Source organism: Mustela nivalis (assembly GCF_964662115.1).
Source record: "Mustela nivalis genome assembly, chromosome: 15".
NCBI classification, from domain to species: Eukaryota; Metazoa; Chordata; class Mammalia; order Carnivora; family Mustelidae; genus Mustela; species Mustela nivalis.
In genome coordinates, this window is record NC_139034.1 from 25516156 (window position 1) to 25543694 (window position 27539).

The 27539-nt window shown below is 38.0% G+C and overlaps 1 protein-coding gene across 1 annotated transcript in view; it reads left to right on the forward strand.

The window, feature by feature from the left end:
* LOC309849178 (phosphatidylinositol 3,4,5-trisphosphate 3-phosphatase TPTE2-like) overlaps positions 1 to 27539 on the forward strand; it is a 122017-nt gene that overhangs the window by 55719 nt on the left and 38759 nt on the right. Inside the window, exons 15-20 of the mRNA XM_082701505.1 lie at positions 16508 to 16558; positions 18042 to 18203; positions 19882 to 20001; positions 22209 to 22308; positions 22450 to 22513; positions 23236 to 23300. Coding sequence (XP_082557631.1) covers positions 16508 to 16558; positions 18042 to 18203; positions 19882 to 20001; positions 22209 to 22308; positions 22450 to 22513; positions 23236 to 23300 — 562 coding nt within the window. The remainder of the gene's footprint in view (positions 1 to 16507; positions 16559 to 18041; positions 18204 to 19881; positions 20002 to 22208; positions 22309 to 22449; positions 22514 to 23235; positions 23301 to 27539) is intronic.

Below are 27539 nucleotides of genomic sequence, written 5' to 3' on the forward strand. Positions count from 1 at the left end.
ATTTTTTCTCATGGTAGGGCTTTGGTGTTCAATCTAAGAAATCTTTTCATAATCCAAGGTGACAAATATTTTCTGCTTTCTTCTAGAAGTTTCACAGTTTCAGGTTTTACATTTAGCTATATGGATCCATTTTGAGTTAATTTTTGTGTACGTTGTGTGATACAGGTTGAAGAGCATTCTTTGTGAAAATGTATGTCCAGTAACTCCACTATGGTTTCTTGTAAGATTCTCTTTTGTCCATAGAATTGCCTTTGCATTTTTGTTGAAATCAGTTGCCCATATATATCTATAGGGGTCTATTTCTGATCTCTCTTTTGTTCTACTCTTCTGTGTGTCTGTTCTTTCCTTAATACCACATTGTCCTATTTAACTTTAGAGTAAATGCTCAAATCATGTAGTGGCATTACTCTGCCTTTCCATTCAAATTTTAGAATCAGGTTGTCAATATCTATAAAAAATAATGCTGTGATTTTTAAAAAGATTTTGTTGAATGTATAAATTGGTATGTGGAAAATTAACATCGATATTGAAATTTCTAATCTATGAACATGATACATTTCTTATTTGGACCATGTTTTCTTTTCTTTCATCATGTTTTATAATTTTCAGCATGCACATCTTGCATATATTTTGTTAATTTATACCAAAGTATTTCATGGGCTTTGGTGCTAATATAAATGGTACAGTTGCTTACATTTCTATTTTTCAATGTTTTATTGCTCATCTATAGAAATATAATTGAATTTTATATATTGGCCTTTACTTGGTAACTTTTTTAAATTTACATTTTAGTTCCATTAACTTTTATGCAGATTCCTTGGGATATTCTTGGTAGAACAAGCATATCATCAGCAAATAGGGGGAGTGTTATTTCTTTCTTTCTAATCTTTATTTCTGTTACTTCCTTTCCTTGCCTTATTGCACTGTCTAGGGCCTCCAATACAACTTTGAATAGAAGAAAGTGTGAACTGACAGCCTAAATTCCTAATCACTGGAGAAAAAAGTCAGTCTTTCACCATCAAGATTGCCATTAACTGTATCAATGGCTATGGCTTTTTGTAAATGGTGCTTGTCATGTTAAGGAAGTTTCTTCTATTTGCAATTCTGCAGTTCACTGAAAGTTTTTTTTTTTTTAAAGATTTTATTTATTTATCAGAGAGAGAGAGAGGAGGAGAGAGTGAGCACAGGCAGACAGAATGGCCAGAGGCAGAGGGAGAAGCAGGCTTCCCTCCGAGCAAGGAGCCCGATGTGGGACTCGATCCCAGGACCCTGGGACCATGACCCGAGCAGAAGGCAGCTGCCTTAAAAAAATAACATTTTTTACATTGTGAAAATTAATAAAGGAAATCTCACTAAAACAGACTTGTGAAGTTTGGCAAGGGGAGCTCTCATACCCTAACATTTGCAGTCAGTTGCACATCCAACAGAAAGAGACTGCAAATCAATACTAACACAGCCCAGCCAAGAGAAATTGTCACAACTCAACCAATGAAGAACCACTATACTTAAGCCTCCCAATTTACTCTCTTACTTTTACTGTTTACAACCGACCAGTTTATTGTTTACTTTTAGTTTATAACAACCCCTTCCAACTTCCCCCTTTCCTCTATAAAAGAGTGTTTCTCTCCTTTGTGGTTTTGCCATAGCTTGCTTGTCCTGGATTGCAATTCTCTGCTCTTCCCAAATGAATCCATTTTTTTCTGGTAAAATAACTGGTAATTTTATATTTTTTCTTTTAAAATATTTTTAAATTTAAGTTTATTTTTACTTAGTGATCAAAAATGGGATCCAAAAAAAAAAAAAATGGGATCCAGAGAAGACCCCCAACAGCTCTGAGGCTGGTGAGCAAACAAACAGTGCCAGTACCCACAGAGCCAATTCCTGAATAAACTCATTTTTGCTGGTAAAATAACTGGCAGTTTTATTATTTTTATTTTTTAAAATATTTTTACATTTGAATTCAATTTAATTAACATATACTGTATTATTAGTTTCAGAGGTAGAGTTCAGTGATTCATCAGTTGCATATAACATCAAGCTCTCATTCCATCAAGGGCCCTCCTTCATGACCATCACCCACTTACCCCATTGCCCCGCACCAACCTTCCAGTAACCCTGAGTTTGTTTCCTAGAGTTGTGAGTTTCTTATGGTTTGTCACCCCCTCTGTTTTCATCTGACTTTTCCTTCCCTTCCCCTATGTTCATCTGTTTTGTTTCTTAAATTCCACATATGAGTGAACTCCTATATTTGCCTTTCTCTGACTTATTTTGCCTAGCATAATACCCTCTAGTTCCATCCACGTCATTGCAATAGCAATATTTCATTCTTTTTGATGGCTAAATATTATTCCATTGTATATATACACCACATCTTCATTATCCATTCATCTGTTGATGGATATGTGGACCCTTTCCATAGTTTAGCTATTGTGGACATTGCTGCTATAATCATTGGGGTGCATGTGCTTCTTTGAATCACTGTATTTGCATCTTTTGGTTAGATACCTAATAGTGCAATTATTGGGTTGTAGGGTAGTTGTATTTTTAACTTTTGGGGGAACATCCATACTCTTTCCCAGAGTGGCTGCACCAGTTTCCATTCCCACCACCAGCATAAGAAGGTTTCCCTTTCTCCACATCTTTGCTAACATCTGTTGTTTCCTGAGTTGTTAATTTTAGCCATTGTGACTGGTGTGAGGTGGTATCTCATTGTGGTTTTGATTTGTATTTCCCTGATGGCAGTTCTATTTTTAAGGTTAACATTTCTTGGTGATCAGAAATGGGATTCAGAGAAGACCCCCAACAGCTCTGAGGCTGGTGAGCAAAGAGGTGCTGGTACCCACAGAGCCAATTGTGCTCACTGCTTTCTTGCCCACCCTGGGGTTTGAGGGTAAGTTTTCTCCTGGATTTTGAGCTTTACACTTTGTGTTCAAGCTCTTCAGACTTTATTCAGGATCTGTTTCAAGGTCTTGTGTTTTGTATTTGTGTTTTTTTATTTGAAAGTACTCATTTGGCCTTTGGTCCAACTCTTTTTCAGAACCAGACTCTCCCTGTTGGAACTGTGTATTTGAACTGTGTTGGCCTTTGGTCTGACCCCCTTTGGGGACTGGACCATGCCATGAGGAACTGTGCCTGTTGGAATTACACAAGCCTTTAGTCTGACTCCTGTTTGGGATCAGATTGCTCCTACTGAACTGTGCTATCCTTTGGTCTGACTCCTTTTCGGAACCACATTTTACTACTGGAACTTTGCTGGCTTTTGGCCAGATTCCTTCTAGAACCACGCTGCTCCTACTGACACTGCTGTTTAAGAGTTTATCTCTTTGCTCTAAAGAAAAACCTCTAAGAAATGGGATGCCGGTCATCAAAACGCTCTGAGGGCTGCCTCCTCTTTTCCTCCTTCACCACTATGGGCACTCTGTTGGTTTTATATTTTCAAACTATGGTCCCTTCACATGTAATTTATCACTAAGTGTACTGACCTGACCAAAAATAATTTATAACTTAAGTGGCCTTATAAGAAATTTTAATATCCCCAAACTTGTTTTACTCAAAATTAAGTTAGAAAGTCATGGCTCCAAAACAAACAAACAAACAAAAAACTGAATGAGATACCTCCTTTAAATGGTACCTTGAGGCTTTCAGATGTTTTCAGGATTCTGTTTTGCCTCTTTGTGAAATACTATTTCTTTATTTTTCAAAAAATTTCATTATATTCACTTAGCCAACATATAGTACATCATAAGTTTTTGTTGTAGTGTTCAATGATTCATTACTTGTGTATAATATCTCTAAATGAATTGAGGCAAACAAGCAATTGAAAGGGGTCAAAATGGCTTCTGAGGCCTCACCCCATTCCCTGGGCCACCCACCCCTTGGTTGCAGACAGTAGAAGTCACCTTGTGCTCAGGCCCCAACTCTGGTGTCACTTTCCTCTATTCTCTCTATAGAACTTGCATTTTCCTCCTAATCTATCCCCATTCCTCCTCTCCTGAAACTATCAAAACCTGCCTCTTTAAAGTTAAGTCTAGTGAGTACCTAAATAAACCTCAGGTTTCCCATATTCCCTTGACTAAGTCCAAAATGAGACCCATAATTAAAGTTTCTTGAAGTGACTGGTACATGCATGCAGCAGTCCATCTTGATGACAGCACATGCCAGGGGCGATTCTATTTTGCAGAACTGCTTGTCTCATTTGGAAACTCTCCAGTGAGGAGGGTGACTGCCTTATGGGTGGAATTAAAAGTGGTAGTCATGTGTTTGGCTAAAGCTTATACCTGCATTCTACGTCAGTGGTCAGCCACAGAAGGGGAGAGAATGGACAGGGGTTGGAACCACCAAGATGTTCTGTTGGTTCTATGTCAGGCCCTGACCACCTCCCAGTTGGTAGGCTTCTCCTGTAAGTGGGTGAGTATGTGGCCTGGCAGGTAGGGGCACCCCAGATTCAGCACTTAGTCTAGTTATAGGGTAAGTAGGGCCTGCCATGAGTACCACATGCCCAAAGCCATCCTCACAGAGAGGGGAAGGCACCAACAGGAATGGATGCTTGTTTCCATAGTCAGGTACCAGCAATGATGAGTAAAGTGTAACTGCATTGTTGTGTGGGGATCCATCCTACATTATGACCTGTAGCATCTGTGGTCCTGTTGTGCCTCTCTATGCAAATGGGGCTATTCCCATGATTTGAACCAATGTTGCATTTAATCACCCCCAAAAACCCATTTAATCATCCCAAAAGCCATCCCATACCTATTCGATACGTAGAATCTTATTTAACTGTTCCCATATCAAGGGAAAAATTTTGCTCTTTGTGTCTTCCTGGGCAGGGAGCCTGGATACCTAGTGAATATGGGTCCATCCAAGTAGGGGAAAGAAAGTGTTATACCACGTATAAAAGCATTCCCAAGTGCTTTGGAGGGCAGCTTGAATTTGTCAAAGGAGGCCCATGGTCACTGATAGGGGGAGTTCACTACACACTCAGTAGTTGATCTTTTTCTATAAGAAGTTGTGGTCAGGGTCCATTAGGTAAATGGGTTTCCTGTGCAGAATCTAAGGGCAAAAATTAAGATGCTGAGTAGGCACCAGAAAAGGCTAGTGACAACTGACCTATAGAATCAGGAGGGGTGGGTGTTCCTGGATAACCCAACCCCTGGCCTCAGTCTAGCTCCAAACTGACTGTACCAAATTGTTAGCTCCTTTTCTGCTACATGGCAGGACAAACTTGGAAAGGATAGTGGGGTTATAATAATTCTCTGTAGGGCCATTATGATAGTATCCCTTTTCATGAGAGGCCTATTGGGGTGCATGTGCTTCTTTGTTTTCAGTGGAATGGGGTAAAGAAATGGGGGGGATGGTTGGGTCTTATTCTATCCCTATCCTACAGGACTGAAAACCCAAAACACTGTACACTTGTTTGTCATTTCCAGCGCTACATAGTTACATGTTCTGCTATAGATAGATCTTGTGGCAAGGGCAGTAAAAGGTTATCTTGTGTCCCTACATGCAGCAAAGAGCATCTTCCTGCATGCTGTCTACTTGTATTCTAAGGGTGACATCAGGGGTCCTTGAGCAAGTAGAGTATAGGCACTATTGGAATGTATATATTTATTTAATGTCTGTATAACTGTTGACAGGTGGTGTTTCCAAAAGGCCAACTGAGCTGTACTGGGATTACATGGTAGATGAAGATGCCAATGGACATCTTGAGCTTTGGCTCCCTTTGCACTTTATGTCCTGTGAAATGGGAGCCTTGGTTGCTGTCAGTATCAGTGGGCACCCTGTATGTAACACACAGCTGTTCCAGGCCACAGATGGTGGCCTTCTGTGTGGCATACTTGGTGGGGTTGGCTTGCAGGAGTCCTGAATAAGTGTCATGCATGTCAAAGCATAATGTCAGCCATCAGAGAGTGGCAGGGGACCAGTCAATCTGCTATCTCTTAATGGAGTGCTCTGTTTTCTTCCCCACTACCTGTCTGTGTCTCTTGACAAAGGTCATGGTTCTTCCTGGGCACAGGTTGGGCTTTGTCGGTAGATGGTTATAGTGTCTTGGTAATGCAGTGTTAAGTCCCAGTTCTTAACAACTGCCCACAAGGTCTGTTGTCCTCAATTTCCCATGTTGTATAGCTAGGTGGCATTGTCTTCTTTTGGCAAGTCTTCTAGGAGGCAGATGTGGCCCAACTCATCGTTCTGTTGATTACCAGGTGGGGTGTGTGCAGTGTGTGCATCTACATGGTAAACAGTAGTGTTCATACCTTGTATGCACTGGAGTTCCACATGTTGATTCCCCAGCATGGGTGCCCTGTCACCATCTAGTCCTGTGCCTTCCATTGAAGAAATCATATGGTTGGTCCCTTATAGATTTCCCAGATTCTGTGCATAGAACAATGGAATTGGGCTCATGAAGCGCTTATGTTGTTTGCAGTTCAGCCCATTGACTTCTATGTCTGGCACCAGAGTCCATTAGATAGTTTCAGTTGAGGGTTGGATGGCAGTAGCTGTCCAGGTGCAGAGGTCACACCTTGCTGACCCTTGCTGACTCTACAGGCATGATCAGGGATTGGTAACTGTAAAGAATGGCAACTGTGGTGGCTTTGCAACCTCAGTTAATGGCTTTCCTTCAGAGGTGACATGAGTCAACAGGTCAAGAATGGAGTGTGGCTCCACACTAAGAGGGCTATTTGTCAAGGTACTGTGTTGTTGCAAGTAGACATGCCATTTAGCTGCAGTCTGGATTTGGGCAATATCTGACTTGGGCTCTTGGAATGTATCCTTTAGCCATGCTGCTATAGGATGCTGAGTGCAAATGGTCACTGGGATCCTGTTAGTCATGTCTTCTACTTGCCGTAAGGCATGGTAATTAGCCCACAGTTGTTCTAAAATGCATTATCATGCTTCAGTTCCTTTCCATAACAGTGACCAGAAGCCTTACAGTATGCATTTGTGCCCTTGCCATTGCCATAAATTCCATCAAAACCCTTCTGGGTAACTGACTCCATCCAGTCAAGTGGCTGCCCCTGTACATGAACGCTTGTCTTGGATCTGTGTAACAGCCACATTGGCTTCTTCAAATGCTTCTCTTTCCTTTGAAGACCAATCCCAATGGGCTTCTGTTCTTACAAATCTATAAAGGTGCTGAAGCTCTTGAGCCATGCAAAGGATAAATGGATACCAAGAGCTTAAGGAACCTAGGAAAGTTTGCAGCTGTTATGGTGTGGTGAGATGTGGATATCCTTGTATCTTATCAATAACTGCTACAGGAACAACTTCTTTTAAAAAAATTCTAGTATAATTAACGTGCAGTGTTTAATAGTTTCAGGTGTACAATACAGTGATTCAGCAATTTTATACATTACTCAGAGCTTATTTTGTTAAATGTACTCTTTAATCCTCTTCACCTATTTTACCTATGCCCACCTACTTCTCCTATGGTAACCGTCAATTAGTTCTCTATATCTAAGAGTCTGATTTTTTTCTTTTTATTTCCTTATCTGTTTGTTTTGCTTCTTAACATCCACAAATGAATGATCTCATACAGTATTTGTCTTTCTCTGACTTATTTTACTCAACACTATATTCTCTAGATCTGTATATGTTGTTGCAAATGGCAAAATTTCATTTTTTATGTCTGAATAATATTCCATTGTATGTATATATACCACCTCTTCTTTAGCCATCCATTTATCAATGAACACTTGGGCTGCTTTCATAAATTGGCTACTGCGAATAATGCTTTAATGAACATAGCAATGCATATATCATTGGAATTCATGTTTTTCAAATACCCGGTTGTGAAATTACTGGTTCATATGGTAATTCTATTTTTAATTTTTTGAAGAACTTCCATCTGTTTTCCACAGCGACTGTACCAGTTGGTATTGTCACCGATCGTGTTCAGGGTTCCTTTTTCTCCCCACCCTCGCTAACAACTGTCATTTCTTGTGTTGTTGATTTTAGCAATTCTGACAGATGTGAGAAGATATCCCATTGTAGTTTTGATTTACATTTCCCTAATAATGTCTGATGTTGAGGATATTTTCCTGTGTCTGTTGGCCATCTGTAGGTCTTTTTTGGAGAAATGTCTGTTCATCTGCTCATTTTCAAATTGGATGTTTTTTTGGTTTTTAATGTTGAGTTGTATTTGTTTTTACATATTTTGGATAATCCTTTAACAGATATGTCATTTGCAAATAACCTCTCCCAGTTAGCAGATTGTCTTTTTGTTTGTTTGCTTCCTTCATTTTGCAAAAGCTTTTTATTCTGTTATTGTCCCAATAATTTAATTTTGCTTTTGTTTCCCTTACCTTAGGAGATATATCCTGGAAAATGTTGCTATGGTTGAGGGCAAAGAAATTACTGCCTATATTTTCTTCTATAGCTTTTATGGTTGAGGTCTCACATTTACGTCTTTAATCTACTGCAAGTTTATTTGTGTGTATGGTGTAAGAAAGTGACCCAGTTTCCCTCCTTTTCATGTAGCTGTCCAGTTTTCCCAACATCATTTGTTAAAGAGACCATCTTTTTCCCCATTGTATATTCTAGTCTCCTTTGCTGTAGATTAGTTGACCACAAAAGCCTGGGTTTATTTCTGGGCTCTCTAATATGTTCCTTTTGTCTATATCTCTGTTTTTGTGCCAGTACTATACTGTTGTGATTACTATAACTTTGTAGTATATCTTGAAATCTGAGATTGTAATATGTTCCACTTTGCTGTTCTTTGCAAGATTGCTTAAGTCATTTGAGTTCTCTTGTGGTTCCATACAACAGTTTAGGATGCTTTGTTCTAATTCTATGAAAAATGCTTTTGATATTTTGATAGGGATTGCATTAAATGTATAGATTGCTTTGGGTAGTATATCTATTTTAATAATATTTTTTTTCCCAAACCACAAGCATGGAATATCTTTCCCTTTGTTTGTGTCATCTTCAACTATTTTAATCAATGTTTGAAAGTTTTCAGAGTATATTCTTCCTTCTCCTTGGTTAAGCTTATTCCTAGGTATTTTACTCCTTTTGGTGCAGTTGTAAATGGGATTGTTTTCTTAACTTTCCTGCTACTTTATTAGTGCTTAGACATGCAACAAATTTCTATATGTTAATTTGGTATTCTGGGACTTTAATGACTTCATTTATCAGTTCTAGGAGTTTTTGGTATAGTCTTTAAGGCTTTCTATATATAATATTGGATTACCTGCAAATAGAGACTAACTTTCTCCTTACCAATTTAGATGGCTTTTATTTCTTTTTCTTGTCTGATTGCTATGGCTAGGACTTTGAGCACTATGGTGAATAAAAGTGGTGAGAATAGACATCCTTTTCTTGTTCCTGACAGGGGAAATTCTCCCAGTCTTTCACCATTAAATATAGTATTAGTTGTGGGTTTGCATATATGGCCTTTATTATATGGAGGGATAGTTCATCTAAACCTGTTTTGTTGAGTTTTTATCATGAATGGATGCTATATTTGTCGAGTGTCTTTTCTGCATTGATTGAAATGATCATATATGTATCATCCTTTCCCTGGTTGATGTGTTGTATCACACTGATTGACTTGAAATATTGAATCACTCTTGCATCCTTGAAATAAAGCCTGCTTGATTTTGATGGCAAGTTCTTTTTAATCTATTGTTGGATTTGGTCTGTTAGCATATTGAGGATTTTGGATCTATGGTCTTCAGTGATATTGGCCAGTAATTCTTTTTTGTAGTGTCTATCTGGTTTTGGTATCAGGGTAATGGTGGCCTCATAGAAGGAATTTGGAAGCTTTTCTTCCTCTTCTATTTTTGGAATAACTTGGGAAGAATAGTTATTAACTGTTCTTTAAATGTTTAATGGAATTCATCTGTGAATCCACCTGGTCCTGGAGTTTTATCAGGAGTATTTTCAATGACTTAATCAATTTCATGCTAGTAATTGGCCTGTTCAAATTTTCTATGTCTTCCTGATTCAGTTTTGGGAGGTTCTATTTCTAGGATTTATCCATTTCTTCTACGTTGTCCAATTTGTTCACATATCATTTTTCATGAGATTTTCTTATAAACATTTGTAATTTTGTGGAGTTGTATCTCCCTTCCTTCATTTCTGAATGTATTTATTTGTGTGTACTCACTGCCATGTCCTCTTTCACTCTCACTCTAGCTCTTTCTTTTTGAGTTTGGCTAAAGGCTCATCAATCTTCTTGATCCTTTCAAAGAACAAGCTCCTGGTTTCATTAATCTGTTCTATTGTTTTTAAGTCTCCATTTCACTTATTTCTACTCTAACCTTTATTGTTTCCTTCCTTCTGCTGGCTTTGGTTTTGTCCTTTTTCCAGCTCCTTTAGGTGTAAGTTTAGGTTGTTTATCTGAGGTATTTCTTGCTAATTGAGGTAGGCCTGTATTGATATAATCTTTCATCTTAGAACAGCTTTTGATGCATCCCAAAGATTTTGGACCATTGTGTTTCATTTTCATTTGTCTTCATGTATTTTTTAATTCCTCTTTGATTTCTTGGTTGACTCATTCATTGTTTAGTAGCAAGTTATTTAGTTTTAAATTTTAAAATTTGATTAAATTTTTTTTTAATTTTTAATTTACTTTTTAAAAAATTTTTTCAATTTATTTATTTTCAGAAAAACAGTATTCATTATTTTTTCACCACACCCAGTGCTCCATGCAATCCATGCCCTCTATAATACCCACCACCTGGTACCCTAACCTCCCACCCCCCCACCACTTCAAACCCCTCAGATTGTTTTTCAGAGTCCATAGTCTCTCGTGATTCACCTCCCCTTCCAATTTACCCCAACTCCCTTCTCCTAACACCCCTTGTCCTCCATGATATTTGTTATGCTCCACAAATAAGTGAAACCATATGATAATTGACTCTCTCTGCTTGACTTATTTCACTCAGCATATTTTTTATTTATTTTCGGCATAACGGTATTCATTATTTTTTCACCACACCTAGTGCTCCATGCAATCCGTGCCCTCTATAATACCCACCACCTGGTACCCCAACCTCTCACCCACCCGCCAATTCAAACCCCTCAGATTGTTTTTTAGAGTCCATAGTCTCTCATGGTTCACCTCCCCTTCCAATTTCCCCCAACTCCCTTCTTCTCTCTAACTCCCCATGTCCTCCATGCTATTTGTTATGCTCCACAAATAAGTGAAACCATATGATAATTGACTCTCTCTGCTTGACTTATTTCACTCAGCATAATCTCTTCCAGTCCCATCCATGTTGCTACAAAAAGTTGGGTATTCATCCTTTCTGATGGAGGCATAATACTCCATAGTGTATATGGACCACATCTTTCTTATCCATTCGTCCATTGAAGGGCATCTTGGTTCTTTCCACAGTTTGGCATCCATGGCCATTGCTGCTATAAACATTGGGGTTTTAAATTAAAAAATTAAAAGAAATTTTTTTCTTGTGATTGATTTCTGGTTTTGTACTATGTGGTTGGAAAAGATGCATGATATGATTTCAATCCTTTTGAATCCTTTGAGATTTGATTTCTGGCCTAAGATGTGATCTATTCTGGTGAATGTTCCAAAAATAATATGTATGCTGCTGTTCTAGGATGGAATGTTCTGAATCTATGTGTTAGGTCCCTCTAGTCCAATGTGTGATTTAAAACTTCTGTTACCTTGTTAATTTTCTGTCTGGATGATCTATCCATTGATGTAAGTGGGATGTTAAAGTCCCCTACTATTATGTTATTACTCTCAATTTCTTACTTTATGTCTGTTAATAGTTGCTTTATGGATTTAGGTGCTCCTGGGTTGAGCACTTAATTGGTTATATTTGGATGCATACAATTATGCCTTCTTGTTGGTTTGTTCCCTTTATGTTTATGTCTCTGTCTCTTGTTACAGTCTTTGTTTAAAATCTGTTTTTCTGATCTAAGTATTGCTATCCTGGACTTTTGCTTCCATTTGCATAGTAAATGTTTTTCCATCCTCTCACTTTTAATCTACATGTCTTTAGATCTGAAATGAGTCTCTTGTAGGCACCATTTACAGATAGGTCTTGTGCTTATCCATTCAGTCACCCTGTGTCTTTTTATTAGAGCAGGTAGTCCGTTTGCCTTCTAAGTAATTATAAATAGGCATGTACTTACTGCCATTTTGTTACTTGTTTTATTTTTTATTCTTTTTAGATTTTATTTATTTGAGAGAGAGAGAGAGAGAGGAAGTGAGAGAGAGCATGAGCAGTGCCAGGGGAGAGGGATAAGCAGACTCCCATCTGAGCAGAGAGCCAGATGTGGGGCTTGATCTCAGGACCCTGAGATCATGACCCGAGCAGAAGGCAGATGCTTAACTGACTGAAACACCCAGGTGCCCCTTTGTTACTTGCTTTGTAGTTATTTTTGTAGTTCTTCTCTTGCTTTCTTCAGTTGTGGCTTAATGGTTCATAAAGTGATATGCTTGGATTCCTTTCTCTTTATTTTTTTGCATAATTACAGGTTTTTGATTTGTGGTTATCATTAGGTTCATGTCTAACATCTTTTGCATATGGCAGTCTATATTAAATTGATGGTAGCTTAAATTTGAACCCTTTCTAAAAGCACTATATTTTTACACCTCCCACCACATGTTATGTATGTGATGTCAGACTTTATATCCTTTTATTTTATGAATCCCTTGACTGATTTTTATAGGTGCAATTGATTTTACTGCATTTTGCTTTACCTCTATACTGGCTTTATAACTAATTTACTACTTATTATGTTTATAATTATATGTGAAATATTTTCCTTTCATGATTTTCTAATTCTTGATAATGGCCTTTTCTTTCCACAAAAAGAATTTCCTTTAATGTTTCTTGTAAGACTGGTATAGTAGCAATGAACTCCTTTCACTTTTTTTTTTTTTTTTTGAAGAACTATTCATTTCTCCTTCTATCCTGAAAGAGAGCCTTGCTGAGTAGAGTGCTCTTAAGGGCAGGTTTTTTTCTTCTCAGCACTTTGAATATATTATGCCACTTCTGGCCTCAGAGTTTCAGCTGAAAAATCAGCTGATAGACTTATGGGGTTTCCCTTTTATGTAACTGCTTTATTTTTCACTTGCTGCTTTAAGATAAAATCTCTTTACCACTACCTTCTACCTTTTTAATTGTTATGTATCTTGATGTGGACCTCTATGTATTGACTATATTGGGGGCTCTCTGTGTCTCCTGGATCTAGATGTCTGTTTCCATCCCCAAATTTGGGAAGATTTCATCTGCAATTTCTTCAAATTTTGCCCCCTTTTCTTTCTGTTCCCCTTTTGGGATTTCTATAATGTGAATGTTAAGTTATTATGTTTGATGATTTTGCTGAGTTCCTATCTTATTCATATTTTGATTCTTTTGTGTTGTTGTTTAGCTTGATTGCTTTCTGTTACTCTATGTTCCATCTTGCTGATTGATTCTTCTGCCTCCTATGCTCTATTTATTCCATCTAGCATATTTTTAATTTTGGTTATTGAGTTCTTTACCTCTGGTTGGTTCTTTCTTATATTTTATAGCTCTTTTTTGAAGGTCTTCCTGAGGTCCCCCACTCTTTTTTTAAGTCCAGAAATTCTCTTTATGACCATTAATTTGAGTTTTTTTTTCTTTTAAATCAAGCATATTGCTTATCTCTGTCTCATTTTAGCTCTTTTGCTCTTGTTTTTTCCTGTCCTTTCATTTAGGACACATTTTTCTGTTTCCTCACTTTAACTAACTTCCTGTGTTTGTTTCTATGTATTAGGAAAGTCAGTTATGTCTCCTGACTTTGAAAGTAGGAACCTTATGAAGAAGAGGTTCTGTGGTGCCTGTTTACCAGAAACAGGTGCTTCAGGGGTTTCTCCTATGTGGATTCCATGTACTCTACTGCTGTAGGTTAAGCCTCACTTTCCTTCAGTCCAGTTGGCTACAATGGCCTGTTGGCTACAATTTGCCTGTTGTAGGCTGGCTTAGGTCACTCTGCTGTCAAGGGGCCAGTCTGGGACTGCCGTGGACTTGCAGTTGGGTGGTATCAGCAGTCAGACAAGATGCCTGCCCTTAACTCATTTGCTGGGGCTGCAGTCACACTGAACTCAGGGCACTCTCCCTGTGCTGCTGAGAGGCTTTGGTTGGTAGGTGAGACCTGAAGACTAATGAGATATCAGCCTCCAACCCATCTACCAGAACTACAGTGACCCCAAACTGTTGGTTTATCTCCCTGTGCTGCCCCCTGGCAGGTTCTTGTTGACAGATGGGTCTGGCAATCTGATCAGATGCCTGCCCTTATCTATCTGTTTGGGTGGCACACGCATTGATTGACAGGGCACCCTGCACTGCCAATTATAAGGTTCAGCTGTTGGGCCTACAGTAGAACTAGTGTGTGTAGTTATCTTCCCTTTACCTTCCATCCTTAGGGCAGGTGTCATTTTGAAGGCAGCCCCTCTAAGTTGGGCATGTTGGATGTGGCAGATCCACAGGAGAATACAAGGGTAGGGGACATGCTGTTGGCAGGGTAGCTGTAAAGTATTTTCACTGGTTCCTATAAGTGCCAGGCTATCTAGGCTAGGGAGGGGGCAAATGGTCCCACCAGCTCTTTTGTTCTTGGGGAAGTCTAAAGATCACTGCTCTCCAGCACATACTCTGAGATTAATAAATAAATCTCCTTCACTATACCCCAGATACTTTTCAAACTGCTGCTTCTATGCTTATCTCAGTGGGATTGCTTGTTTTTCTTGCTCCTTAAGGGCAGGGACTCAGTTTCCTATTGCCCTCTGGCTCTCTTAGAACTAAGCCCACTGATTTTTAAAGTACCCCGAATTAAGTCCTGCTGGTTGCACAAACTCACAAAGTTAAACCCTACTGGCTTTCAAAGCCAAATGTTATGGGGCTTGTATTCTCATTGCATGTCCCCCAAGTCTGGGGTAACTTCTCTGGAGTCTCCTTCTCTCTCTTTTCCATGTTTGTGGGGTCCCTCTTATTTGCAGTTAGTCTTAGCAGAAGTTTTGTTTCCCACTGTATCTCCACCCCACCTCCACTTTTCAGTGTGGCCTCCTCTCTATGATGACCTGTGGAAGGTCTCTTCTGTCAGTCTTCAGGTCATTTTCTGGGTTAGTTACACTGACACGGCTACTATATTGGAATGTCCAAGGGAAACTTAGGATCCTCTTACTCTATCACCTTCCCAGAAAAAAAAAGGGAAATTAAAGCCTCCCTTTCATGCCTTGTGATTCTGTCAGGCATGGGTTCTGTATTGTCACTTTGTCAAGTAAATTCTGAAATATTCTTACATTTCCTCACTACCCAGAGATCCACTCAGTGTGTGATCAGAAGGGTGTGTTTTAAGAAAATGGCAGCCTCAGGGCAATTACCCTCTTTTGACCAATCAGTTTTGTGTCCACATTAGCTTCAGTTTCCTAAGCCTGGGCAGAGGTGGTGACCGCAGTGGGGGGAGGGAGAATTTTCAGGCAGTGGGGAGCTCTTATATCTCAGGTTAGCCTAATAGCATTCATCAGTACTGAATTTTAGCAGGACCCAGTTCTATTCATCTGTTCACTCCATTGGCCAGTCTAATCTTGGGTGCAGGCTGTAAGAGCTGCTTTCACATTAATACTACTTGGGGTGAAATTTGGGTCCTGTGTTGTAGACTTCAGCAGGGCAATAACTTGCTCACCTTGTCTCCAGGCATAGCTGGAGGCTCCATCAAACAGACTTCTCCTCCTCCTGTTAATGGAAGGATCCCAGTCTCTAGGGTGTTTCTCCTTTGAAATGTATCTTACAGGGGCACCTGAGTGGATCAGTGTGTTAAGCCTCTGCCTTCAGCTCAGGTCATGATCTCAGGGTCCTGGGATCGAGCCCCGCATCAGGCTCTCTGCTCAGCAGGGAAACTGCTTCCCCCTCTCTCTGCCTGCCTCTCTGCCTACTTGTGATCTCCCTCTCTCTGTCATGTAAATAAAAAAAAATAAAATTGTTAAAAAAATAAGAAAAAAAGAAATGTATCTTACTAAAATTCTGTATCTCCAAAGTGCACTTGCCACTCCAATGTGTTTCTCATTAATGATTAAGTGTTGTGTTCCTGTGTGTCTTTTTTTCAAGAGATGAATGTTATAAGACAAGAGTATCATTTACTGAAGGGCTTTGTTTTACTGCTATGGAAACAGGTTTGGCCAAGGTTTGACGACTTGCACAGGATCCCACAGTTCATTAATGGGAGAGTTGGAACATTGATCTCTTCTACCCTGCCTTTCTGTCTCCATGTTATCTTGCTTTAGTTAATGAACCCAAATTTAATAATACCATAAACTTGGGACTGGGGCTTTACAGGCAATGGAAATATTACTAAACATAGTTTTGAGTTTTATTTGCATTTATTCTACATATGAAAGTTTTAAAATCATGAAGCAGAACATTGAAAATCTTGGTAAAGAACATTTTGTTGTGAAACTTTGGAAGAACTTTCAAACTATATTGTCCTTTGTTATTGGCTAAATTTATATTATGTATTAGAAGAAATCTGTGATAAACTTGAAACTCTGGAATTTAATTTCTACTTCTTTTTGCAGCAGCATTATTAGTAGAATTTTGAACTCACTGGTATCATCACTCACGTTCAGGTATGTGAAACCCTAGAAAAGGAGATAATTACACATATCGTTAAATTTGTTTTTTAATTTCTTTTCAGCATAACAATATTCACTGTTTTGCATCACACCCAGTGCTCCATGCAATACGTGCCCTCCTTAATACCTGCCACCAGGCTCCCCCAACCTCCCACCCACTGCCCCTTCAAAACCCTCAGGTTGCTTTTTCAGAGTCCATAGTCTCTCATGGTTCACCACCCCTTCCAATTTCCCTCAACTCCCTTCTCCTCTCCATCTCCCCATGTCCTCCATGTTATTTGTTATGCTCCGCAAATAAGTGAAACCATAGGATAATTGACTCTCTCTGCTTGACTTAGCATTAAATATTTTTAATAATAAAGTACCTCAGGGGGGCACATTTTCACTGTCAATATGTTGCTAAAAAGTCCTTGTGCCTCATGTAATGTAATTTGTCTTGAAATTTTAGCTTAAGCTGAACATTAAGAATTGCAAAGAAATGGTATCTAAGCCTGATAATAACATATTAGTATATTTTTTCTACCTGTAAAAGTAAATTAATGAAGGATGCTTTTTAAAATCCAAGTGTTTGTATTAAACACTTTATTTGTCTAGAAGTACTCCTAATTCTGGAAACATTCTACTTGGACTTCTCTATGTGACTGTAAGATTTCCGGCCACTATATAGAGTCACGCAAAATACTTGCTTTCTTTTAAATGTATTTAAAATTAAAATTTATTTTTAATTTTTATTATGTTCAGTTAGTCACCATATAGTACAAAAATTATTAAAAATTTATAATATTTTAATTTGCATTGGAATTATAAAAAAGTATTTTGAGGACTAATACATTTATCTTCATAGAATATACAAGTAGTGTAATCAGCTTATGAAGAATGTGTTTAGAATATATGAAAGCAAGATTTAGAAAGTACTTTAGAGTTCAATCATGTATGTATTTATGGAACTGAATTCCTTCCCATGTGCCCAGCACTGTGCTAGAAGCATCTATTAATATATAATCTCACTGATAAAATCTCTTACTAGTCAAAGTGGACTTTTAAGGGCATGTTAGTCATGCTCTCACTTGGTTTTTATTGCTAAATTTGTGAAAGTTAGCGATACAAATGAGATTCTATCTATTATGAGATATTGGTAGAAGCCCCTTAAAAAAATTTCACATTTAAGCTGACTTTACACGTTGAGACATGTAATTTTAATTCAGGTTGCCTGTGCTATCTTGAAGCATTAATCTGATGTGTCCTTTGTAAAAGGGCATGATAACATGAAATGTTGGTATGGGAATTTTAATTCTCTAACAATTGCTTCCATTGGGTAAAAACTTAGTAATTGTTTTGAGATTCTAAGGCAACACAGTATTCTGTACCAGTGGACAATTTAATCCCAAGTGACATTTTGGTATATATCATTGGCCTAAATGTAGTCTAAGTTTAAGAGTAAAAAACACTTTATCTTTATTCTGTTTCTCTGTTGTAGAATATTTGGAATTATGCTCGTCTTTGTGGATCTGTCTCTCATCATTACAGACCTGATTGTCGCTAATAGCACAACATATATTCCTTTGGAATATCATTCAATTTCTTTAGCTATTGCTTTATTTTTTTTGATGGATGTTCTTCTTCGAGCATATGTAGAAGGGTAAGTTTGATTAATTGTTTAAAAGCATGTGAAGCTATTCTGTACTGCTATGAGCAACATCCCAAAATAATTACCAAGGCAACCCAACAAATGTGTCCCTCTTTATCAAAGTATTTCTCCTCAATGCAAATGATGGGTATTAATCCTTTCTTATGGCCGAGTAATATTCCATTGTATACATGGATTGACATGGATGGAACTGGAACGGATTATGCTAAGTGAAATAAGTCGAGCAGAGAAAGACAATTATGATATAGTTTTCCTTATATGTGGAACATAAGGAATAGCATGGAGGACATTAGGAGAAGGAAGGAAAAATGAAGGGGGTCGAATCAGAGCAGGAGACAAGCAATGAAAGACTATGGACTCTGGGAAACAAACTGAGGGTTTCAGAGGGAGGAGGTTAGGGTTGTTTTAGTCTGATGATGGGTATTAAGGAGGGCATATATTGCAATGAACACTGGATGTTATATGCAAATAATGAATCATGGAACACTAGATCAATAACTAAGAAAAAGAAATGTAAAAAGAAAAGAAAAACTATTCCCCTTGGAGGAATGGTCAACAAGAAAACAATCCAAATTCTAATTTCTTTTGGATTGGGCTTTAGTATTATTGTTGCAGCTGGCACTCTAGTTTCTAACAATATGTTGTAGATCCTTCAACAGGTAAAGATTAAAGAGATTGCAAAGTGGGTCCAGGCAACTATTGTGTCTCTGTGTGCACATTATTAAGAGGAAAATGTGTGTGAGCTATGAATATAAATCTCAACAAGAGTTGAATCTAAATAAAATCTGACAGTGTATCAATACTAGATAATAGGTCATGAACAATCACCTACCTCGGGTTGAAAGAATATTTATGTTGAAGTACATTAAGAGATCTGTGGCATGCTCATCCCATCAGTAAAGCTTGGTGGTCAGGCAGCAGCTGATTTTCTTTGCTTGCTGGATTTATGAAAAGGTGAACGAAGTGGGCCAAGCCCTGGAAGATGTCAACAGTGAGAGTCAGGGACTAATTCCCCAGTCTCATTTCATGTAGAGCATTTCAGAAGGCTACTTGTCTCCTTTTCTGCTGAACTTCTATCCTCCTACTTCAGAACCAAGGACAGTTTTTACCCCTAGGTTATTCAGAGCCTTAGAGGAGCTACCCCTGAATTCAAAGAAGAGTTCCTTGGAGCACCAGTGCTCCTGGCTAAAGGAGCCAGTGTTGGGGAGAAAGGCAAAGTGGTTAGAAGTTCAACTTTTACAGGGGAAATCCCAGCCTACAGGGATTCTACTGTAGGCACAAAGCCAGAGTTTGCAAACCAAATTACTGGACTGCACAATCCTCACAGCCCACTTGCTCTAAGGCTGTGACACATTTAGCTTCTGTTGCTCAGTAATATTGCCAAACAGCCCACCTTTCTCACCCAATGCGTGAAGGTATTGCTTGCCTCTTATTCAATGGTTTGGTTCTATCTCTTACCATACTTAAGTTGCCATATTAATGCTTTTGTCACTTGTATTTATAAAATAAGATACAATTTGGATGTTTTCCTCCTTAATCTAGTCTAGTATGCATTTTAAAGAATCCATTAAACTAGAATTGTTAATGGAATAAGTCAAATAATTTGTTTTTAAAATATCTTTATTTCTTTGGGACAGCACACATTAATATTTTCTGTTTTATACTGCAGGATAAAATACTATTTTTCTGATGCACTTAACTTTTTGGATGCTGTCATTATTGTAATGACTCTATTGATTGATATTATTTATATGTTTTTTGACTTTAAGTCTCTTCAAACTACCCCCAGGTAAGATATTTATGTTTATTTCTCTTAAAGTTTAATTTCTTTTCTTTTTGGGGGGCGGGGGTCTTTTTCTGTATTTTTCCTTTTGTATAATCTTTTGAAGTCTGAATGTGCTGATCCTAAACCAAATAAGCTACCAAAAGTGAATATTTAGACAAATTCCCACATACTTAGAAACTAAAAGATAGTTGTATTTAGGGAAGAGTGAAGGGTATACAGATTAAGTACCTTTAGCTGAATAAAGAACATGGAGCCTCCAAAGAAGAAAGTTGGGACTTTGCCTCTTGTACTCACTTGAGCTTCTCTACATTTTGAAATTCCCACTGAGGTTTAAGAGGTTATTGCCTTTGTTCTCCTCTAGGATTTTGATGGATTCCTATCTCACATTTATGTCTTTCATCCATTTTGAGTTTATCTTTGTGTATGGTGTAAGGAAATGATCCAGTTTCATTCTGCATGTGGCTGTCCAACTTTCCTAGTACCATTTATTGAAAAGATGTTTCTTTCCCATTGGAGATTCTTTCCTGCTTTTTCAAAAATTGGTTGATCCTAGAGTTAAGGGTCCATTAAAAAAAAAGATTTTATTTATTTATTTGACAGACAAAGATCACAAGTAGACAGAGTGGCAGGCAGAGAGAGAGAGGGGGAAGCAGGCTCCCTGCTGAGCAGAGAGCCAGATGCGGGACTCAGTCCCAGGACCCTGAGATCATGACCTGAGCCAAAGGCAGCAGCTTAACCCACTGAGCCACACAGGTGCCCTTAAGGGTCCATTTTTGGGCTTTCTATTCCATTGATCTATGTGTCTATTTTTGTGTTAGTACCATGCTGTCTTGATGATCACAACTTTGTAATACAGCTTGAAGCCAGGCATTGTGATACTCCCAATGGGCATTAAGGAGGGCATGTGATGTGATGAGCACTGGGTATTTTAGGCAACTAATGAATCCTTGAACATTGCATCAAAAACTAATGATGTATTATATCTTGGCTAGTTGAACTTAAATTTAAAAAAGAAATTCCCACTGAATTCCCATTGAGCTTCAATTACAAGTTCCTTACACATGAAATCCCTGGGTTTTTCCTGTAACCAAGAGAGCACTAGTTTGAACATATCCAAAATTTGGGTGACTCCCAAGATTTCTCTCAGAAAGAACAAATGGAACAGAAAGCAAGGTGACATCGGTAAAATCATGGTAGTGGAATTTTGCAGTAAAGCTAAAATGAAGAAACCCGAGGCAACATTAGAACTGTTTAGGTATCAGGGAACTAAAATGTGTATGAGAGACTGAAAATGTCCCCCTCTCCCCTGCTTTTCCTCTTGCTACAGTAGAAATGAAGAAAAGGAACATGTATATTGAGCTATAGATGTAGGGTGGCTCACTCATTAGTCCCAACATCTTGATCCTTTCTGTAGCCCAACAGCTTAGGATTCAATTCATGTCCCAATAAAATGTGATGTCTATCATAGGCTTTTGGAGTTGTTTTAAAATAACTAGATCCAGTATGGTCCTCTGACTAGCAACCTCAGTATCACCAAAGAACTTGCTATAAATGCAAGAGGAAAACCACCTCAGGTCCTACTCCAGACCTACTGAATCATATGCACACTCAAGTTAAAGAAGACATATTCAAACCATCCAGTTCTCTGCCATCATGTTTTTTTTCTGGTGGTAGGAGAGCCACCAGCTAGCACACTTGGGAAATATCTTGATCTGCTGCCTGCCTGATAATGGGTTAGCAGCTGTAGTGAGCCTCATTACTGATGGGAAATACACAGGTGAACAAGAACCATTTTGACAGAAGAAAGTTTTGATGTGAAAATCATGGGGAAATGCTCATCTTAAATCACAAAAGTTCAATCCGCAAATTCTAAGTCTATCATATAACTATTTTTCTCCCCCAGAGTTTCTCAACCTCTGCACTATGGGTACTTTGGACCAGAGTTCTTTTGTTATAAGTGCTGTCCTGTGCATTGGTGTTTAGTAGCATTCCTGGCTTCTACCCACTACCTACAAGTAGCATGCCCTCATACAGTGTGACAACCAAAAATATCCCCAGACATGGCCAAGTATCCTATAGGGGGGTGGTTAGGAGACTTGGTTAGGGGGTGTGTGTGCAAAATCACCCCTGGTTAAGAACTACAGCTCTAGGCTTGATCCATATTGACAAAATCCTATTTCTAAAGCAACAATGAATCTCTTTACCATTAGATTGACTATTTTCTTTCGACCTCTACGACTTGTCATTCTTGTAAGAGTTTTTCATCTGGCTCATCAAAAGAGACATCTTGAACAGCTGGCCAGAAGGATGGTAAGCAGGCAAACTATGTTTATGATTCAGAATATGTTTGCTTCAGGAAATACTGACAAGAGTTTTAGATAACTATATAATAATCTTTATTTTTATGATGATTTTTCATCTCATAAGTTAATGATTGTTTTCAACTCTCAGGTTTCAGGAAACAAACGGCGGTACAGGAAGGATGGATTTGACCTAGACCTCACTTATATTACCGGTTTGTAAAGTTTAACTGTTGATTTACTTGTATTAACATCAAATATTTCTGGTGTGTGAGTAAATATGTTCATCTTGTTCTTGCTTTGTCTGAGCCATGTTCTTTCAAAGCATTCTTTATTCATGAAGACATGAGCCACTATGGTGGCACAACATATTTGTAGTTTATCCCTGACAATGGAAAACCTGCATTGTCCTCTCAAATCAGGGCTGCTTGGTTACCTTCCAGGAAATTGAATGGATTTCCAGTTAGCTCCCTTTGTTTGGTTTGGAATTTGAGTTCTAGTATTTTTCTGGGGTACAAGGATTTCAGAAAGACCTGTTCCATTCCAGAAACTGTGGAGAATAAGAGATCTCAGTTTTCTGAGTCAGGAACTCTGGAAGGCACCCTGAGAGTTCCCACCATTGCTGGAACCCAGATTTCTCATTTTTTTTTTTTGTTATCTACTTAGGAAATAAATTCTCACCACTGGTCAACACAAATCTGTCCCATATGGTGGGAACCAGTTGAGTCTTAAGAACACTGTGTGAGTTTAATGGTCATTATAGCAGATAATTTAATATGTTTTCTTGATTATACTGAGAAGTAGCTTTTTTCTCCATCATTCTTAATCCAGAAAGTTCTTTTTTATGTAAAAGGAGTCCAATTGTATATAAGTTAAGTTCTCATATATTGTTTCACTTTATAATGACATTCATAGTAGTGACTATTTTGGCTTACAGAGCGTATCATTGGCATGTCATTCCCATCTTCAGGAAAGGAGTCTTTCTATAGGAATCCCATTGAGGTAAGTGTATTTAACAAGTGCTCATAATTCTCAGTAAACATAGACTGTGGAGTCATAAGTTTAATATTGGCCCAGAGATGGCAGTGTTCCAAAAATTTACTCTTTCCGGTAAAGAATTATAATGGACTGAGAACAATTAGTTTTTGCTGTGTAATGGACCACCCAAAAAATTAGGGGCTTATAACACCAACCATTTACTTCGTTTATGATAATGTGGCTTTTGAATTTAGGTTGGACTTGACTGGGTGGTTCTGCTGATCAGGGACAAATTTGACTAATCACAGCCAGGCTGATGCATACATCTGCAGGTAGCTACTTGGCATCTGAGGATTGGCTATTCTAAAATGGTGTGGTTGGAGAAGTACCTGGGTGGCACAGTTACTTAAGGATCCAACTCTTGATTTTGGTTCAAGTCATGATCTTAGGGTCATGAGATTGAGCCCAGTGTTGGGCTCCACACGCTCAGCACAAATTCTGCTTGAGGTTATTTCCCCTCTTCCTTTGCCCCTCTCCCTGCTCACTCACACTCATGTACTTTAAATAAATAAGTAAAATCTTAAAAACAAACAAACCAATAAATAAATAAATAAATGGGATGGTTGGATGTCTCCATGTGATGTCTCATGCTCCAACAGACTAGTTCAGGCTTGTTCATGTGGTAGCAGTGGCAAAGGTCCCACAAACAGCAAGCAAAAGAATACAGAGGCCTTGACAGCCCAGGTTCAAACTAGTATAATGTGGCTCTATGTCATTCTGTGGTACAAAGAAAATTTACAATTCAGTCCAGACTCAAGGAGTAGAACAGACTGCATCTCTTGATGGCAGGAATTGCAATAAATTATGGTCATTTTTATAGTCTTATCATAAGAGAAAAGGATGAGAATTCTTTAAATAAAATAAATGTTCTTAGGTTTTAAGTTATAGTGGAAGCATACTGCCTTAGATTCTGTGGATTAAGTTATTTCACCCTTCCATGAAGATGACAACAAAGACGAGGAAGCCACTGCCCCTTTTAAGCCCAAAGCCAAGTCAAAGGCTTAGAAGATCAAGAAAGTGCTGCTTTCTTGAAAGTCATCCACGGTCATCAAAAACAATCGGCAGATCACCTACATTCTGATGTTGTATATCTGAAGGCAGCCCAAATATCCTCAAAAGAACACCCCCAGAAGGTGGGGTTATGGACATTGGGGAGGGTATGTGTTATGGTGAGAGCTGTGAAGTGTGTAAACCTGGCGATTCACAGACCTGTACCCCTGGGGATAAAAATATAAAATAAAAAATTAAAAAAAAAAAAGGACACCCCCCCCCCCAAGGAGAAACAAACTTGACCACTATGCCATAATCAATTTCCCCTGATTATGGAGTCAGCCATGAAGAAAATAGAAAACAATAACACACTTGTGTTCACTGTGGAGTCAAAGCCAACAAGCACGAGATCAAACAGGCTGTGAAGAAGCTCTAGGACATTGATGTGGCCAAGGTCAACACCCTTATCAAGCCTGATAGAAGAAGGCATGTATTTCATGGGCTCCTGACTGTGATACTTTGGATGTTGCCAACAAAATTGAGATCATCTAAACTGAGTCCCGATGGCTAAATCTAATTTCTTTTACCATAACTAATAAATTATTAATTCAAACATAAAATGATGTTTAATATGAAATTCCAGTTAAAAGCCATCATTTAAGAAGTTTGCATATGCTATATATTAGTATAATTTATATTATTATATCAATATGATATAATTATGTATATGTCTGCATATAAGTCTACACATAAACATGCATATATTATTATGCTTTTGTTGGGGCATAACAAATACTATAAATTGCTCTAATCTTAAGTGGCTCTTGATGAAATTATATATAGGTTATATATGCATTTAACCAACATCCCTATCAATATATGGAACATTTCTTGCTCTTTCTTAGTCAATATCCCAACACACTGGAGGTAATTATTAGTAAAAGTAAAAATTAAAATTAGTAAAAAGTGAAAATTAGTTTTACTTTTTCTTGAATTTCACATAAGTGGAATCATATAATACATCTTTTTTGACTGACATTTTAATTCCCCAAATCTGAGATTCCTTCAATATTGTTGTACAGTTCTTACAACATTTACATATTTATTACTTGTGATAACTTTAGTATTTACTGCTATCTAAAATTCTATATTAAAAGCCCTAGTATTTAGGGGTACCTGGATGGTTCTGTTGGTTAAGCAGCTGCTATCAGCTCAGGTCAAGATCTTGGAGTCCTGGGATCAACGACTGTGTTGTGCTCCATGTTCAGTAGGGAGCCTTCTTCTCCCTCTGCTCATGCTTACATGCTCTCCCTCTCTCTCTGTCTCTCTCAAATAGGTAAATAAAATATTTATTATTATTTTTTAAAAAGCCCTGTTTACAAACAAGCATTCTATTTACATACAGGGATCATGCAATTATACACCACTTCATGAAGACAGTGAAGGTGTTATATTCTATAACATCTACTTTACAGAAATTTTTAAAAAATCAAAAGATACAGCTGAAGAAACAGGTATAAATTTGGGGGCTAGTAATTTTGATAGGGAAGTTGTACAAGTCACATGACTTTTAAATATGTGAATTAAAAATCATGCATTTGGGGTAGTCATTATGCTTTGTGTTGAAATAAAAAAAGAACACTGGCTGTTAAAGAATCATGTTAAAAAATATTTAATGCACTTCAAAATGTTGTACAAATTATTGTGGTTTCTATGCACCCCTAAACCTTTAGTCATCTAGTTCAAGTATATCACTAAAGTGATACATTAATTCTTCCAGTACAATGGCATATTTCATTCTATTGACCATTGCATACTCTAGAATATTTTAGAAAAAAATGTGTAATATTCACAAATATTCTGAAAAACAAGCAGTGCAGTGAACCTGCCTAGTGCTGCTGAGATGGTCTCATGTCAGCTTAATAAGTATTCATTCTATAAAATAATAAGCTAATGTTTGAATAATTGCCAAGACAAAAAATATTTTCTCAAAAATCATGAAGTCTTTTTATCAAGCACCACAAAAGGAGATAGAAGAATTTTAGTTTGAACAGATCTCTTGGACTGTGCTTAACCTGGAACTTTAGCTTAGTTTCTAAGATTTCAGAAGGACCAGATCTTGAATTACAGACAGACTCCAATCAAAAAGTTTTGGATGTTGGGCTCTTTCCATGATTTGGCTGTTGACCATTGACTGATGATGGATAAAGAAGATGTGTGCTATAGATATATAATGGAATATTACTCAGCCATCAAAAATGATGAAATCTTGCCATTTACAACAATGTGGATGGAACCAGAGTGTATTATGCTAAATGAAATGTTAGAGAAAGACAAATATATGATTTCAATTTTGTGTGGAATTTAAGAAACAAAGCATGAACATAGGGGAAATGGAGGAAAAATAAGATTAAAAAAAAACAGGGGTGCCTGGGTGGCTCAGTGGGTTAAGCCTCTGCTTTCAGCTCAGGTCATGATCTCAGGGTCCTGGGATCAAGTCCTGTGTTGGACTCTCTGCTTGTCAGGGAGCCTGTTTCCTCTTCTCTCTCTCTGCCTACTTGTGATCTCGCTCTGTCAAATAAATAAATAAAATATTTTAAAAAATGGGGAGGTAAACTATGAGAGACTCTGTAGTTCAAAGAACAAACTCAGGGTTGCTGGAGGGGATGTGGAGTAGGGGATGGGTTAAATGGGTGATGGGCATTAAAGAAGGCACTTGTGGGGATAAGCACGGGGTGTTAAATATAAGTAATAGGAGTGCCTGGGTGGCTCAGTGGGTTAAAGTCTCTGCCTTCAACTCAGGTCATGATCCCAGGGTCCTGGGATCGAGCCCTGCATCAGGCTCTCTGCTCAGCAGGGAGCCTGCTTCCTCCTCCCTCTCTGCCTGTTTCTCTGCCTACTTGTGATCTCCGTCTGTCAAATAAATAAAATCTTAAATTAAATAAATAAATAAATAAATAAAAGTGATGAATCACTGAATTCTACTCCTGAAACCAGTACTACACTATATGTTAACTAACTTGAATTTAAATAAAAAATAAAAATAAAAAATGCTCGACTTTACAACAGTGTGAAAGTGATAAGCATTCAGTAGACCTCACACTTTGAAGTTTGATCTTTTCCCAGGCTAGTGATCTGCTGTGCAATTATTTTCATCAGCTGCAGTTCCCAGCAGCTATGTGATCATGAGTGTGTACAGTTGATACCCTGACA